Genomic DNA, 14,755 nt, shown 5'->3' with positions numbered 1-14,755 from the left:
GCAGCTCCCTGCCTCCCATTCCTAGACAGATGCAGGCTGCTGTGCACACAGTCCTGCAGCAGCTTGCACACGGCTGGCGGGAACCAGCTGGAGTGGGCAGAAAGAACCCTGCCCAAATACCGGGGATCTCCGCTCTGCTGCTTACTGCTTCTGATCACAGAGGTGCAGACACAGGGTGGCCGTTGGTGTTGCTGCCCCTTCCTTATTGTTGCAAGCCCCTCCTCCTCCAGCTGAAGTGACTTCCAGGGGATTTCAAGACCAGCACCCTTCCTCCCATTAATTTTTTGCCCTTTCCCCTTCTGGGAGCCAGACATTAGACACTAGAACATTCAAAAGCAATTGCATATGTGGGGAAATTAGATAGTGGGTGGGCATTCCCAAAGAAGATTTCAGAAAACACCTCAGAGGGCCTAAATTTCACAACTCATTTTGCTCCTGAGCACAGAGCTCACCTACACAACCCAACAAATAATAACAAAGAGCAGCAAACCCTGGGGAAGGTGGGGGTATCTGATTTCCAGAGTTACCACATTATTAGATTCAAATGTCCAGTGTTCAATAAAGCAATCACAAGGCACACAAGTAAACAGGGAAATATGACCCATTCAAAGAAAAACAAATTGAACAAAAGCGGGCACTGAAAAGATTGAGGGCAGATGTATTAGGCGAAGACTTTAAGACAATGATCCTAAAGATGCTCAGAAATCTGAAGGAAAATGTGGAGAAAGTCAAGAACATGATATGTGAACTAAACAGCAATATCAATAAAGAGCTAGAATAAGAAACCAAAGGAAATTCTGGAGCTGAAAAGAACAGTAACCAGAATGAAAACTTCACTTGTGGAATTCAGAGGCAGATAGAAGCAGATGGAAGAAAGAATCCGTGAACTTAAAGATAGGACAATGGAACTTATGGAAGCTGAGGACCAGAGACAGAAAGATTGAAGAAAAGCATACAGAACCTAAGATGTCCATAGGACACCATCAGTAGGTACTCATTGTGGGCCTCCCAGAAGGAGGGGGGAGAGAGAGAGAGGGGCAGAGAGAATATTTGAAGAAATAATGGCTGAGAACTTCCTAAAAAGACATGCATATAAAATCCAAGAAACTCAACAAAGTCCAGGTAAGATGAATTTTAAGAGACCCACACCGAGACACGTTACAATTAAACTTCAACAAGAGAAGGAGTGAGTCTTGAAGGCAGCAGCAGAGAGGCAGATCATCACATACACAGGATCCTCCAAGATCATCTCTAGATTCCTCATCAGAAACTTTGGAAACCAGAAGACAGTGGGAATATATATTTAAAGTGCTAAAAAAATAAAAATAAAGTGCTAAGCAAACAAAAAAAACTATGAGCTAAGAATCCTATACCCAGCAAATCTGTCCTTCAAAAGTGAAGGAGAGGGATGCCTGGGTGGCTCATTCAGTTAAGCTTCTAACTCTTGATCTCAGCTCAGGTCTTAATCTCAAGGTCATGAGTTCAAGCCCCATATGGGGCTCCATGCTGGGCATGAAGCCTACTTTTAAAAAAAGTGAAGGAGAAACAGATATTCCCAGGTAAAGAGAAGCTGAGGGAGTTGGTGACCTTACACCTGCCCTACAGGAAATGCACCAGGGAATTTTACAGGTGAAAAGAAAGGACACTAAACAGTGACTGTATTACTGATGTATTGAGATGTAAAGATCTAAATAAAGGTAAATACATGGGCAATTATAATAGCTAATGTAACAATTCTAACAATGGTTTGTAGCTTACTTCTTGTTTTCTATATAAGACTAATACATTTTAAAGAAAAAAATGTAATAGTAATATTACTGTAACTTTGGTTTTTAACTCCAAATCTTATTTCCTGCATAACTTATGAGACTAATGCATTTGAAAGAATTAGTAGTTTATGTTCTGGGACACTCAGTGTATAAAGATGTGCTTTTGTCATATCAACAACCAAAAGAGGTGGGGGTAGAATGTAAAGGGGCAAAGTTTTTGGACGTATATAGGTCATATAGAAAACAAAGAGCAAAATGACAGAAGTAAGTGCCTCCTTGTCAGTGGTTACTTTAAGTATAAAGGCATTAAACTCTTCAATGAAAAGACAGAGATTGGCCCAACTATATGCTGTCTACAGGAGACTCACTTGAGATCCAAAGATAAAAAGAAGTTGAAAGTGACAGGATGAAGAAAGGTATTCCATGCAGATAATAACCAGTGGATAGTAGGAGTGGCTATACTAATATCAGACAAAATAGATTCCACATAAAAAAGGTTGCAAGAGACAAACAAGGGCATTGTATGTTAATAGAAGACTCAATACAGCAAGAAGATACAATAATTATAAACATGTACACACCTAATGACAGCCCATCAAAATATTTGAAACAAGAACTGATAGAATAGAAAGGAGAAATAGCTCTACAGTATGAGCTGGGAACATTAATACCCCACTCACAATAATAGATAGAACAACCAGACAGAAGACAAGAAAAGAAATAGAGGATTTAAAGAGCACAGTAAACTGTCCACATCTAACAAACATAGAGAACACTTAACCCAGCAACATGACACACACGTTCTTCTAAATTTTTTTTTTCAACGTTTATTTATTTTTGGGACAGAGAGAGACAGAGCATGAACGGGGGAGGGGCAGAGAGAGAGGGAGACACAGAATCGGAAACAGGCTCCAGGCTCTGAGCCATCAGCCCAGAGCCTGACGCGGGGCTCGAACTCCCGGACCGCGAGATCGTGACCTGGCTGAAGTCGGACGCTTAACCGACTGCGCCACCCAGGCGCCCCAACACACGTTCTTCTAAAGTGTACATCCACAAGTCAAGTCTACAGAGATTTTACAAGATAGATATTGTAAAGTGAGCACGATGGGATGTAGTTATAAATCAATAAAACCTAAAACTGAATAATTGTAAAAATTGTGGACACTAAACACACTTTCAACCAGGGTTTCAAGGTAGAAATCTCAAGAAAGTTAGAAAATACTTAGAGACAAATGAAAGCAAAAACACAAAACACCCAAACATATAGGATGCAGCAAAAACAGTGTTAAGAGGGAAAATTTAGAGCTATAAGAACTTACATTAAAAATAAGAAACGTGTGGGCCTCTCCTGGGTGGCTCAGTCGGTTAAGTGTCCAACTCTTGGTTTCAGCTCAGGTCTTGATCTCATGGCTCATGAGTTTGAGCCTTGTGTCGAGCTCTGTGCTGACAGTGCAGAGCGTGCTTGGGATTCTGTTTCCCTCTGTCTGCCCCTCCGCCACTCACTCTGTCTCTGTCTCTCTCAAAATAAATAAACTTAAAAAAAAAACATCTGGGGCACCGGGGTGGTTCAGTCAGTTAAGTGTCTGACTTTGGCTCAGGTCATGATCTCGTGGTTCGAGGGTTTGAGCCCTGTATCGGGCTCTGTGCTAACAGCTTGGAGCCTGTAGCCTGCTTCGGATTCTGTGTCTTCCTCTCTCTCTCTGCCCCTCCCCAACTCATGCACACTTGCTCGCTCAAAAAAATAAACATTAAAAAAATTTAAAGAAATAAACATCTCAAATCAACAACATAATTTTACAACTTAAGGAACCAGAAAAAGAAGAACAAGTGAAACCCGCAGCTAGCAGGAGGAAGAAAATACTAAAGATTGGAGCAGGGATCAGTAAAACAGAGATTAGAAAAATGGTGCAGAAAATCAATGAAACCAGAAATGAATTCTTGGATAAGAGCAACAACGCTGACAAACTTTTAGCTACATTGACTAAGAAAAAAGGAGAAAATACTCCTATCACTAAAATCAGAAATGGACGTGGGAGTGTGAATGGTGTGGCTGCTGGGGAAAACTGGGTGGAGCTTCTGCAAAAAATTAAATATAGAAATGCCATATGGCCTAGCAGTTCCATTTCTGGGCGGGGCCCAAAGAATTGAAAGCAAGGTCTGCAGGAGATCTTTATGCACCTATATCAATAGTGTCATCACGACAGCTAAAACATGAAGGTGACCCAAGTGTCCATCACCTCCTGGAGAGATTTCCCAAATGTGGTCCATCTGCACAATGGAATGTGATTCAGCCTTAAAAAGGAAGAAAATCCCACCATATGCTTTAGCATGGATGGACCATGAGGACATCATGCCAAATGAAATAAGCCAGTCACAAAAAGACAAACGCTGTGTGATTCTGTGTATGTGAGGCACTCAGAGTCGCAGAGACCAGAACTGGTTTACAGGGACTGGGTCGGGGAGAATGGGAGTTACTGTCTAGTAGGATTAGGACTCCGTATTCACAATGCGGGTGGTAGATGGCTGCACAACAGTGAATGAACTGATTCAACACCACTCAGCTGTAGTAAATATGCAAGGTAGTAAATTTTCTGTTATGTGTATTTTTTTAATGTTTATTTTTGAGAGAGAGCAAGAATGAGTGGAGGTAGGGGCAGAGAGACAGGAAGACACACAATCCAAAGCAGTCTCCAGCTCTGAGCTGTCAGCACAGCCCAATGCAGGGCTCAAACCCAAGAACTGTGAGATCACAACCTGAGCCAAAATCAGATGCTTAACCAACTGAGCCACCTAGGTGCCCCTGTTATGTGTATTTTTTTAAAAAATGTTTTTAAAATTATTTTTGAAAAGGAGAGCATGAGCTAGGGAGGGGCAGAGAGAGGGGAACAGAGGATCTGAAGCAGGCCCTGTGCTGACAGCAGAGAGACGGATGTGGGGCTTGAACTCATGAACCATGAGATCATGGCCTGAGCTGAAGTCTGACGCTCAACCGGATGAGTCACCCAGGTGCCCCATGTTATATATATTTTAACACAATAAGAAAGGAGAAATTATTTTGAGAGCAGGGGAGGGGCAGAGAGGGAGAGGGAGAATCCCATGCAGGCTCCACACTGTCAGTGCAGAGCGCCATGTGGGGCTCGAACTTGAACCATGTGATCATGACCTGAGCCAAAGTCAAGAGTCAAACTTTTTTTTTTTATTTTTTCACATTTATTTATTTTTGGTAGACAGAGACAGAACACAAGTTGGGGAGGGGCAGAGAGAGAGGGAAACACAGAATCTGAAGCAGGGTCCAGGCTTCAAGCTGTCAGCACAGAGCTCGACATGGGGCTTGAACTCACAAACTGCGAGATCATGACCTGAGCTGACGCTAAGCATGACGCTTAACCAGCTGAGCCACCCAGGTACCCCAAGAGTCGGACGTTTAACTAACTGAGGCACCCAGGCACCCCATCCTTTGAATGGGGTTTTTTCTTTTTTGTTTGAATTTGCGAGAGTTGTTTATGTATCCTAGAAACTGGACCCGAATCGCATATGATTTGCACGTGTTTTCCCCTATTCTGTAGGTTGTCTTTCCACTTTGTTCACAGTGCTCTTTGATGCACATCAAATTTTTATCTTCATGCAGTCCTGTCTGTTTTTTTTTTTTTTCTGTTCTTGCCTGTGCTTTGGGCATGACAGCTAAGGATCCATTGGCAGATCCAAGGTTACAAAGATTTACTCCTTTTCACTCTTATATTTAGGTCTTATAGAGTTCATCTTTGTACAGGGTGTGAGGTGGGAGTTCAACTTCATTCTCCTTCATATACACTAATAGCCCCAAGGTGTGAAGCGGTGTCTTCGATGTCCACGGACTGTCCAGTAGCAAGCACTCCAAAACACGGTGAAAGCTCTGTGGAGTGAGTACTGGGTGCCATAATAACTGGGGAAAAGTAAATCAGTTTTGTGGGTGAGAGTCGTTCTAATCCCCCCACTGACCTATCATTTCAGTGGGAGCACCCGGCCAGCACTCTGTCCCTGTCAGCCTGGCACCCCCGGGGGTCGGAGCCTGGGCCTGTCCAGCAGGAACTATAGTGAAGAGCTTGGCCCCCCCAGGAGCAAGCCCTTGCTGGCCCCCACGTCTGCTGCTGACTGGTGCCTATCTGGGCTCCCAGCGATCTTGGCCTACGGACGTCTAGAGTCCCCTGCCCCACGGTGGTTCCTGCAGTTTGATAGGCTGATCCTTTGGCCACTTTGTGCCTCCTTGATGTCACCCACCTGTAATCTGCCCTGTGTGCATCAGAGCTGTGTCCCATCCCTACCAAAAGGAGGCCCTGGCTTCTGTGAGTCTGAGGTTTACCCTGTGATTCCTGCTCACAACTGCTCTCAGAGCTACCTGGAGCCAGGCCCGGGCTCCTCTCTGTCCCATCATCTCCTATAACTCATATTTTCTTGGAGGGCATTTTGGATTCCTTGGAAAAAATCCTTCTGATGTTTTTTCTCCACTTTGAATAAACTGATCTTTTGATGGCTCAACACAGTGGTTTGATGTGTGTGACTCATCTGTCCTCCATGCTCTCGTGATTTCTCCAACCACTTTCCTGTTTCTCTTCCCTGCTCTTCACATCTGTTTCCAGAAATGCCATCAAAGAAGACTGAAAGGTCATGTTTATCTGCCTCCTGATATGGAAATCATGAGAGGAGTTAATCTGAAAATATCAGAATCTTTTCTTGATTCATAATCTTTAAAAAACATAATTTTAATTTTGGATTAGATGGTACTTTTACTTGGATCAAAAGCCGGAACAATAAAAAAGTACACACTGAAGTCTTGCTCCCACTGTCCCATGTTTGCAGTCAGGGCTGTAGGGTTTTGAGGTCTTTGTACATCTGAATGGCACTAACTTAAATACACCCTGTAGTAAAGTGTTAGTGTCAATGGACATACCCTGATGCTAGAGTTTGGACAGATAACTGTGGACGTGGAAGTCATGGCCCTTCCCCAGGAGAGGTGCCTCATTTCCAGGGATTTCAAAAGCTCTATGATAGAATAAAAATGATGTCTGTAGGAGGTCATCTTGAACTTGAACCAAGGAATTTGCATTGACTTATGTTTTAAATAGTTTCTAACATCAAAGATTAATCTATAAGTTTCATGAACTTATTTATATTTTATTTTTGGAAACTTGAAGTAAATTCTTCAAGATACATGTTCTAGAGCAAATCAGTGTTTCATATGTAGCTGTTACTACTTTGTGTCATATTTGGGGCTGGAAAAAAATTACACAGGAAAAACTGAAGTTAAAAGCACTAATAATAAACAGGAGCCCCCACATTCTCACTGAGACTTTTTGGTAGAAAGGTCCTAACTTGCTGATGAAAGTCCTCATGTGTGTGTTTTCTTCCAGATCTGGAATGGAGAGAAATGGAAGCAGATGACTGTGAGTCTCATGTGGGAGGAGACAGCAGGGTTTGGGGTGGACCAGTCTGGGGAAAGGGGGCGGGTGGGTAGACTGAGAACTCACCGGGATTTTACATTGTGAACACTGAGGAGAACTTGCTGTCTTAGTGAGAAGAAGGAAGGTTCTGGGTTTAGCCTAAATTAATTTGTGTCAGTCTAAGGTGCTGATTTGATTGACACCTCATTTTCCTTTGCTTTTTTAGACGGTACAAATGAGGCTCAGGACAGTGACTTCCCAACAGGTACGTGTTTTCTCTGCTCTCACCCCTGTCCTGTCAAGGGAAGACAGCTCCTGTGTCAGAGTCTCTGCTAGCCCCTTAGTCCTTAGTGCCACCACTAACCGGGACAGTGATGGACACTAGCATCTTGGCAGGGGAAGCTGCAAGTGCAGGAATCTTACTTGTGACGAGTCCCCACAGTGGTTCTAAATTTTTTTTTAATGTTTATTTATTTTTGAGACAGAGTCAGAGCGTGAGCAGGGGAGGGGCAGAGAGAGAGGGAGACACAGAATCCGAAGCAGGATCCAGGCTCCGAGCTGTCAGCACAGAACCTGATGCGGGGCTTGAACCCATGAACCGCAAGATCATGACCCGAGCCGAAGTCAGACCCTCAACTGACTGACCCCCTCCCCCCAGGCACCCCCTGCTCCAACAGTGGTTCTAAAGTGCAGTGGGATCCGGGGGGGCCCTCTGGCTGTTCCAGTGGTTTCTGTGACACTCCCACCAAGGGCCACACACTAGGCATGGATGCCTGTGAGGTTTCTTGTTCTGGCTTTTCCCCATTGCCCATCACCACCATGCTACTTAAAAGACAAAAACTGTTGTTCCATGTCTGGGTAAGAAAAACCACATCCCTGGTTTCATTCAGGCAAAACTCAAGAGACCTGAGCAGCACCTTTTCTATTCCTGTGTGACCCCATGCATCTCTTTTGTTTCTGCAGCAAGTTCACCAGCCCTGTGTTACTGCAGCCACACTGCACCCCCACCCCCTCCCAACGCAGGGCAGGTTCTGAAGAGAGGCGGCCCCTGCAGGGGAGGAGACACCTGTGTCCCAGGGCTGAGTCCTGCTGGTCACCCAGGAGGGCCCCGGACCAGGGCTGTGCCTCCTCTCAGGGTTTATATGAACATGTGGGTAACTTCATAGGCTTTCTCTTTTGAGAAAGGAGTGGAAAAAAGCCTGCAGCTCAGTAGGATTTGCATTTTTTAATTGTTCGTTTATTGGACCATGACAGCATACTAATCCTATGCAGTATGGAAATGCCAGATGCCATGCCCAAGAACAGGGGCAGTGGGTGAAACCTTTCGAGGAGTTACTGTGCTGAGTGTAGTGCTTGCTAAGAGTTCATACTGTGTTGGGTGGTATTTGGGGATCTGGACAAGTAAGTGCAGACTTCTGGTAATCTCTACCAAATATTTTACCCCCGTAACATTAAAACCACATTATTGGCTTCAGAGTCACAAAACTGGTTGCTAGCTATGATTTCTGTGACTCTCTATCTAGTGATAACTTCCTTTTCCCTTTAAAAATCCTCCAAGTTGTTTGTAAAAAGAAAAGAATGTAACCTGGAAAATCCGAGTGACTCAGTGATTGTGTCGCTTGTGGGAAATTCCTGGTGACAGTGTGCAGGGACCCCGCTTCTGGCCTAGAGTGTGGGGAAAGTCCATGGGGTCACTTGGCAGAGGTGGGGGTGTGGTCAGAGAAGGGGTCCTGCGTCCCATGTGTGGGTGCATGGCTGTGCATTCTACATGGTTAAATTGGGGCCCCAGTGTGGCTGGGTCTTATGGGTTTCAGGAGAAACCAGACGTGTAGACTGGACTCTCCCGGTTCTTAAACGTGGCCCCTTGGTGTCTTCTCTCTAATGTCCAACGTGTCTGGTGGTGTTTGGGTCTGGGGGTGGTGTGAGTTTGATCTCAGGCAGGCCTTGGGAGGCCGTCCCCCATCCCACCTGTAACCGGGGCCCCTGATGTGTGGGGTGAGCACTGATGTCTTCTCCCCCCACCCCCCCCACAGCGGAGAGGAGCAGGCTGCAGGAGATGCTGTCGCTGCTGGGGCTGGAGACCTACCAGGCCCAGAAGCTCAGCCTCCAGGACGCCCTGCAGATCAGCAGCGACAGCATGAGAAACTGGGCCCCTCAGGCCCCCAAAGACCTGCCCTGGAATTTCCTCAGGAAGCTGCAGGCCCTCAATGCTGAGGCCAGGAACACCACCATGGTGCTGGATGTGCCCCCGGACGCCAGGCCCATGGAGAAGGAGAGCCAGATGGAAGAGGAGATCATCTATTGGGACGCGGCTGACGACATCTCCGCGGACATCTATTCCTTCTCAGAGCTGCCGACGCCCGACACGCCTGTGAACCCCTTGGACCTTCTCTGTGCCCTTCTGCTCTCCTCAGATGGTTTCCTGCAGCAGGAAATTGTGCTGAAAATGTCCCTGTGCCAGTTTGCACTCCCTCTCGTCTTGCCTGACTCGGAGAACCACTACCACACGTTTCTGCTGTGGGCCCTGAGGGCCGTGGTGCGGACGTGGTGGGCGCAGCCCCCGCGGGGCGTGGGCGGCCTCCGAGAGGACAGCGCGGTGCTGTCCCGGGCTCCCACCTTCGCCTTCGTGCGCATGGAGGTCAGCAGCAACTCCAAGTCACAGCTGCTCAACGCTGTGCTCAGCCCCAGCCACCGGCCACGGGACTGCTTCTGGCATCGTGACCTGAGTGTGGGCACCAACCCCCGGGAGATCGCAGATGGGCTGGTGGAAGTCTCCTGGTTCCTCCCCAGCGGCAGGGAGGACCTGGATGTGTTCCCGGAGCCTGTGGCCTTTCTGAACCTGCGGGGCGACATCGGGTCTCACTGGCTGCAGTTCAAGCTCTTGACCGAGATCTCGTCCGCCGTGTTCATCCTGACCGACAACATCAGCAGGAAGGACTACAAGCTGCTCTACTCCCTGAGGGGCTCGGCCACCAAGTACTATTTCATCCTGAGCCCCTACCGTGGGAAGCGGAACACAAACCTCAGGTTCCTGAACAAGCTCATCCCGGTGCTGAAGATGGACCACTCACACGTGCTGGTGAAGGTCAGCAGCACCGACAGCGCAGGCTTCGTGCGCAGGGTCCGCTCAATCGTGGCGCACGTGGCCCGGTCCCCCTGCAGGAGGTTGTCTGTGGAGGAGATGGCGCACGCGGCCCGTAAGCTGGGGCTGAGGGTGGATGAGGACTGTGACGAGTGTCAGCGGGCAAAGCAGCGTATGGAGCGCATCACCAGGAGGATCAAGGACTGTGACGCCTACCGCAGGGACGAGCTGTGGCTGCAGGGGGACCCCTGGCGGAAGGCGGCCCAGGTGGAGAAGGAGCTGTGCCAGGCCCAGAGGGCAGGGGACCCTCCTGACAAGGGCAGGGCGGAGCTGGGGCACCGGCTGCTAGAACTTCGTGCACAGCAGAACCGCCAGGACCCTGCCTGGGGGCTGCAGGAGTTCATCGCAGGCATCAGCAGCGCCTCACTGGCTGAGAAGCAGTACTTCCTGAGGTGGATGGAGTGGGGACTGGCCCGCGTGGCCCAGCCAAGGCCGCGGCAGCCTCCTGAGACCATTCTTAGCCTGAGACCCAAGCACTGTGGCATGGTGGACTTCGGGGAGCTGCTCTGGCCTGAGCCCCTGGGTGTAGAGCACTTCCTGCGGGAGATGGGACAGTTTTACGAGGCAGAAAGCTGCCTGGTGGAGGCAGGGAAGCTGCCGGCCGGCCAGAGGCGGTTTGCCCACTTCCCGGGCCTGGCCCTGGAGCTGCTGCTGAAGGGGCTGCCCTTGGAGCTGATTGACGGCAGCACGCTGAGTACCCCCCTGCACTGGGTCACGGGGCTCCTGAAGGAGCTGCACGTTCGCCTGGAGAGGAGGTCGCGTCTGGTGGTCCTGTCGGCACTGGGTGCACCGGGCACTGGGAAGTCCACGCTTCTCAACACCATGTTTGGGCTGCGCTTTGCCACGGGGCGGGGGTGTGGCCCTCGAGGGGCCTTCATGCAGCTGGTCACCGTGGCCGAGAACTTCAGCCAGGATCTGGGCTGCGACCACATCCTGGTGATAGACTCCGGGGGCTTGATAGGCGGGGCCCTGACCGCAGCCGGGGAGAGGTTCGAGCTGGAGGCCTCCCTGGCCACTCTGCTCATGGGGCTGAGCAACGTCACTGTGGTGAGCCTGGCCGAGACGAGGGACATACCACCAGCTGTTCTGCACGCGTTTCTGAGGTTGGAGAAAACGGGGCACGTGCCCAACTATCAGTTTGTGTACCAGAACCTCCAGGATGCGTGTGCCCCCGGCCCCAGGCCTCGGGACAGGAGGCCGCTCCTGGATCCCCCTGGAGACGTGAGCAGAGCCGGCGCACAGATGGAGAAGCAGGGCGATGGCATCCGGACGCTGGCCGACCTGGCCTTTTGCGACCCTGAGAAGCAGCATGTTTGGCACATCCCTGGCCTGTGGCATGGGGTGCCTCCCATGGCTGCGGTGAGCTTGGGGTACAGCGAGGCCATTTTTGAGTTAAAGAGGTGTCTGCTGGAAAACATCAGGAACGGCCTGTCCAACCAGAACAAAAACATCCAGCAGCTCATTGAGCTGGTGAGGCGGCTCTGAGTGTTAGAAGGGGGCCTGTTCTGAAGGTGGTGTGCCTGTGGGGGCTGTGCCCGGCACCTGACCCCGTGAGAAGGGAGAAGGGCAAGAGCCTGGGGGAGGGGGCTGGGGTTCCCTAAACAGTGTTGAGAGGGAGGTGACCGCACAGACCTGCTCAGAGATGCTCTCGGGAGCCAAGGGGCCCTGGGGCAGGGCGTGCACACACAGCAGGAGTTTGTTCCGTGTGCAGCTCCTTTCCAGGGCCCTGTGCTCTGGCTCCCTTTCCTTCATCCCTGGGGTGGGGGGTAGTACCCCTGCAGCCCAGCCGGTACGGGGTGGGGGTGAGGAGGGGGGGTTGCTGGACGCCGCCCTGAGGAAGTGGAGGCAGGCCCTTCCTCCGTGACCCGCTGGTCCCGACTGACCCCCATGGAGAGTCCCCCCTGGCTCCCTCCACCTCCTGCAGCCATGTCTGCCCCGCCCCAGACTGTGAGTTCCTTGGGGATGGGGCTGTGTGTGACCCGACTCTGTACCCCCAGGGCCTGGCACAGGGCCCTGTGCACTGTAGGCGCTTAATAAATGTTTGTTAAAAGAGTGGAGTGAATGAACGTGCATGTGATAGTGACAGGCAGGTTCCTCTGTTTCCTCAAAGAGGATCACGGTGTCTAAGGAGGTTGCACACAGAGCATCTGCAATGGGGGGGGGGAAGGGACACCTGAGAGAAGTGTCCTACAGCTGCCCTGCTGTCCCCTGTCTTTACACAGAGGTCTGCCCTCAGGCTGTTACCAGGAGCACAGAAATAAAAGTCTTCACAGCCACGCTGGGTGTGGCCATCAAGGTCCCACTTTCTAGGCTACGAAGGGAGGCCTAGAGCAGTGAAGCCCCGTCCCACACACCTGGGTGGGGAGAGGGGCTGACCTGATGGGACCCTGCTCAGGGTCATCACCCCTGGACCCCTGCAGCTGCCAGGCTGACCCAAGCCAGACCCTGGCGTCTGCCCTTCATCTGGCTTCCTGTCTGTGGGCCAGGCTCCCTCCCTGACGTCACCTTGAGCCCCTCCACCATGGATGCTTCAGCCTGATCCTTGCCAGCGTTGGCCCTCCCTGAAGCCGGGGCACCTCAGGATCCCTGGAACCCAGCCCCGCTCCCTCACCAGCTCTGGGGGTCTGCTGCTTAGGCTCTGGGGCTTCCTCCCCTCCATAAGTTGTGACTTTGGGGAAGAACTGGGCCCCCAGTGGTGACCAGGAGCTCCTCCGTGTGTTCCCTGTTATCCTTTGCCAGACTCCACAAGGGGGCGCCCTCTGGACCGGACCGCTTTCCCAAAGCCCTTTTGTGTACTTCCAGGACGCCCAGGCTGCTGCTCCCCTGATGTTCAGTGCTGTGCCTGGGTCCTGGGAGCCTGGCTCTGGATGCACCAGATGGAAGCTGAAAACATGACCTCTTGCTAATTTAGGAAAACCGGGGCGCTTGGGGGGCTCAGTTGGTTAAACATCCCACTTCAGCTCAGGTTATGGTCTCAAGGTTCATGAGTTCAAGCCCCCCCGTTGAGCTCTGTGCTGACAGCTTGGAGCCTGGAGCCTGCTTCGAGTTCTGTGTCTCCCTCTTTCTCTGCCCCTCCCCCACTTGCTCTCTCTCTCTTAAAAATAAATAAAAACATAAAAAAATATATCATTATAAATTTAGGAAAACCTTTTCCCTTCTGAAACTCAGAACCTCTAACCTTCAGGCACTAGAAACTTCTCTCTTCAGGATCATTAACACAAATTGTAAGGGGTTGGTTCACCTGGAAATATTAAAACCTCTTCTTACTTTCTTCCCGTAAAGCTGGGGAACTACCCAGTAGCTTCTCCAGCACAGTAAGAATATCAGCCAGGATCATCGTGGGTCCAAAGTTCAGACATTGGAAACCTTGCTTAGAATTTTTGAATATCAACCATTTCCCTTAAAAATTGATTCAAGCTCTTCCTGAAATCTGAAATGAAAGTTATCCCTAGTGGCTCCTACTAAGCAAAGATTCTTGACCTTGTTGGGTCTTTCCATTGTCCAAAGATTTAATCACTGAATTCCAGATAATTATGTGTGTGCTTTTTTTTTCTGGGGAAAGAGTTCAACAGACTTTCAAAAGGATGCAGGATCCAAAATAGATTAATAACTGCTTAGTAATCAGGAAAATTATATCCCCCTGACCTAAGATGCTGTGAAATTGCAACTAGCATTTGCCACAAGTGTTTATTTTCATTTTTCTATATTTTAGAGGAGGGGGGGGAGCACAAGCAGGAGAGGAGCAGAGAGAGAGAGAAGGGGAGAGAGAGAGAGAACCCCAAGCAGGCTCCTCCCTGTCAGCACGGAGCCCAATGCGGGGCGGGGGTGGGAGTGGTGCTGGAGCCCACAAACTGTGAGGTCATGACCTGAGCCGAAATCAAGAGTTGGATGTTCAGTCCACTGAGTCACCCAGGTGCCCCCTTGCTAAAAGTGTTTAAACTTTTGCAAACAGACCAGTCTGAAGACAGGGTGTAACAGAATCTGAGCACGAGGTTGCCTCAGACAGGACCCCACTGGTGGGTGTACTCAGTAACTGCACCCACCCCCACCACAGCTGCCTGGGCAATGTCAGAAGACTGTCACCTCTCAGGTGCAGGGACAGGAGAGGTTGTGCTGGAGCCAAGTGATTTTCCCAGAAATCTCCCCTAATCCTTTCTTAGGTGATGTTCAATTCCACGAGGGATTCTCCTTCACACACTGAAGTCAGAGCTGCTTTTGTGATTCTAGTTTTTACAATACTTAGGCCTTGCCTAGTGACCTGGGGCTCGGAACGCTAAGTCTAAGTTTGCCCTGCCCATTCCTGGAGACATCAGGGTCTGAGGGGCCCTGGGATTTGCCACGGGGCTACTGGGCACTGATATCCTTGGAGCCAAGCTTGGTGAGGTGGAGAGCCACTCAGAGAAGGTGGACAGGCAGCTCCCAGGGGA

General features: G+C 49.9%; 1 protein-coding gene across 3 annotated transcripts in view; it reads left to right on the top strand.

Moving 5' to 3' along the window:
• The window catches only part of URGCP (upregulator of cell proliferation), a 28,306-nt gene extending 15,928 nt beyond the window's left edge, over nucleotides 1–12,378 (top strand). For all 3 annotated transcript variants that reach the window (XM_047095852.1, XM_047095853.1, XM_047095851.1), the window contains 3 exons: nucleotides 7,157–7,189; nucleotides 7,413–7,451; nucleotides 9,220–12,378. In XM_047095852.1, the coding sequence (XP_046951808.1) occupies nucleotides 7,157–7,189; nucleotides 7,413–7,451; nucleotides 9,220–11,813 (2,666 nt within the window). In that variant the 3' untranslated portion in view covers nucleotides 11,814–12,378. The remainder of the gene's footprint in view (nucleotides 1–7,156; nucleotides 7,190–7,412; nucleotides 7,452–9,219) is intronic.
• Nucleotides 12,379–14,755: the final 2,377 nt, after the last annotated feature.

The sequence above is a fragment of the Lynx rufus genome, unplaced genomic scaffold, assembly GCF_022079265.1.
Source record: "Lynx rufus isolate CCGP_SWC_20201006 ecotype Redwood Valley unplaced genomic scaffold, mLynRuf1.p SCAF_4, whole genome shotgun sequence".
Lineage (NCBI taxonomy): Eukaryota > Metazoa > Chordata > Mammalia > Carnivora > Felidae > Lynx > Lynx rufus.
Note: the sequence above shows the minus strand (reverse complement) of the source record. Positions and strands in the feature narration are given on the sequence as shown.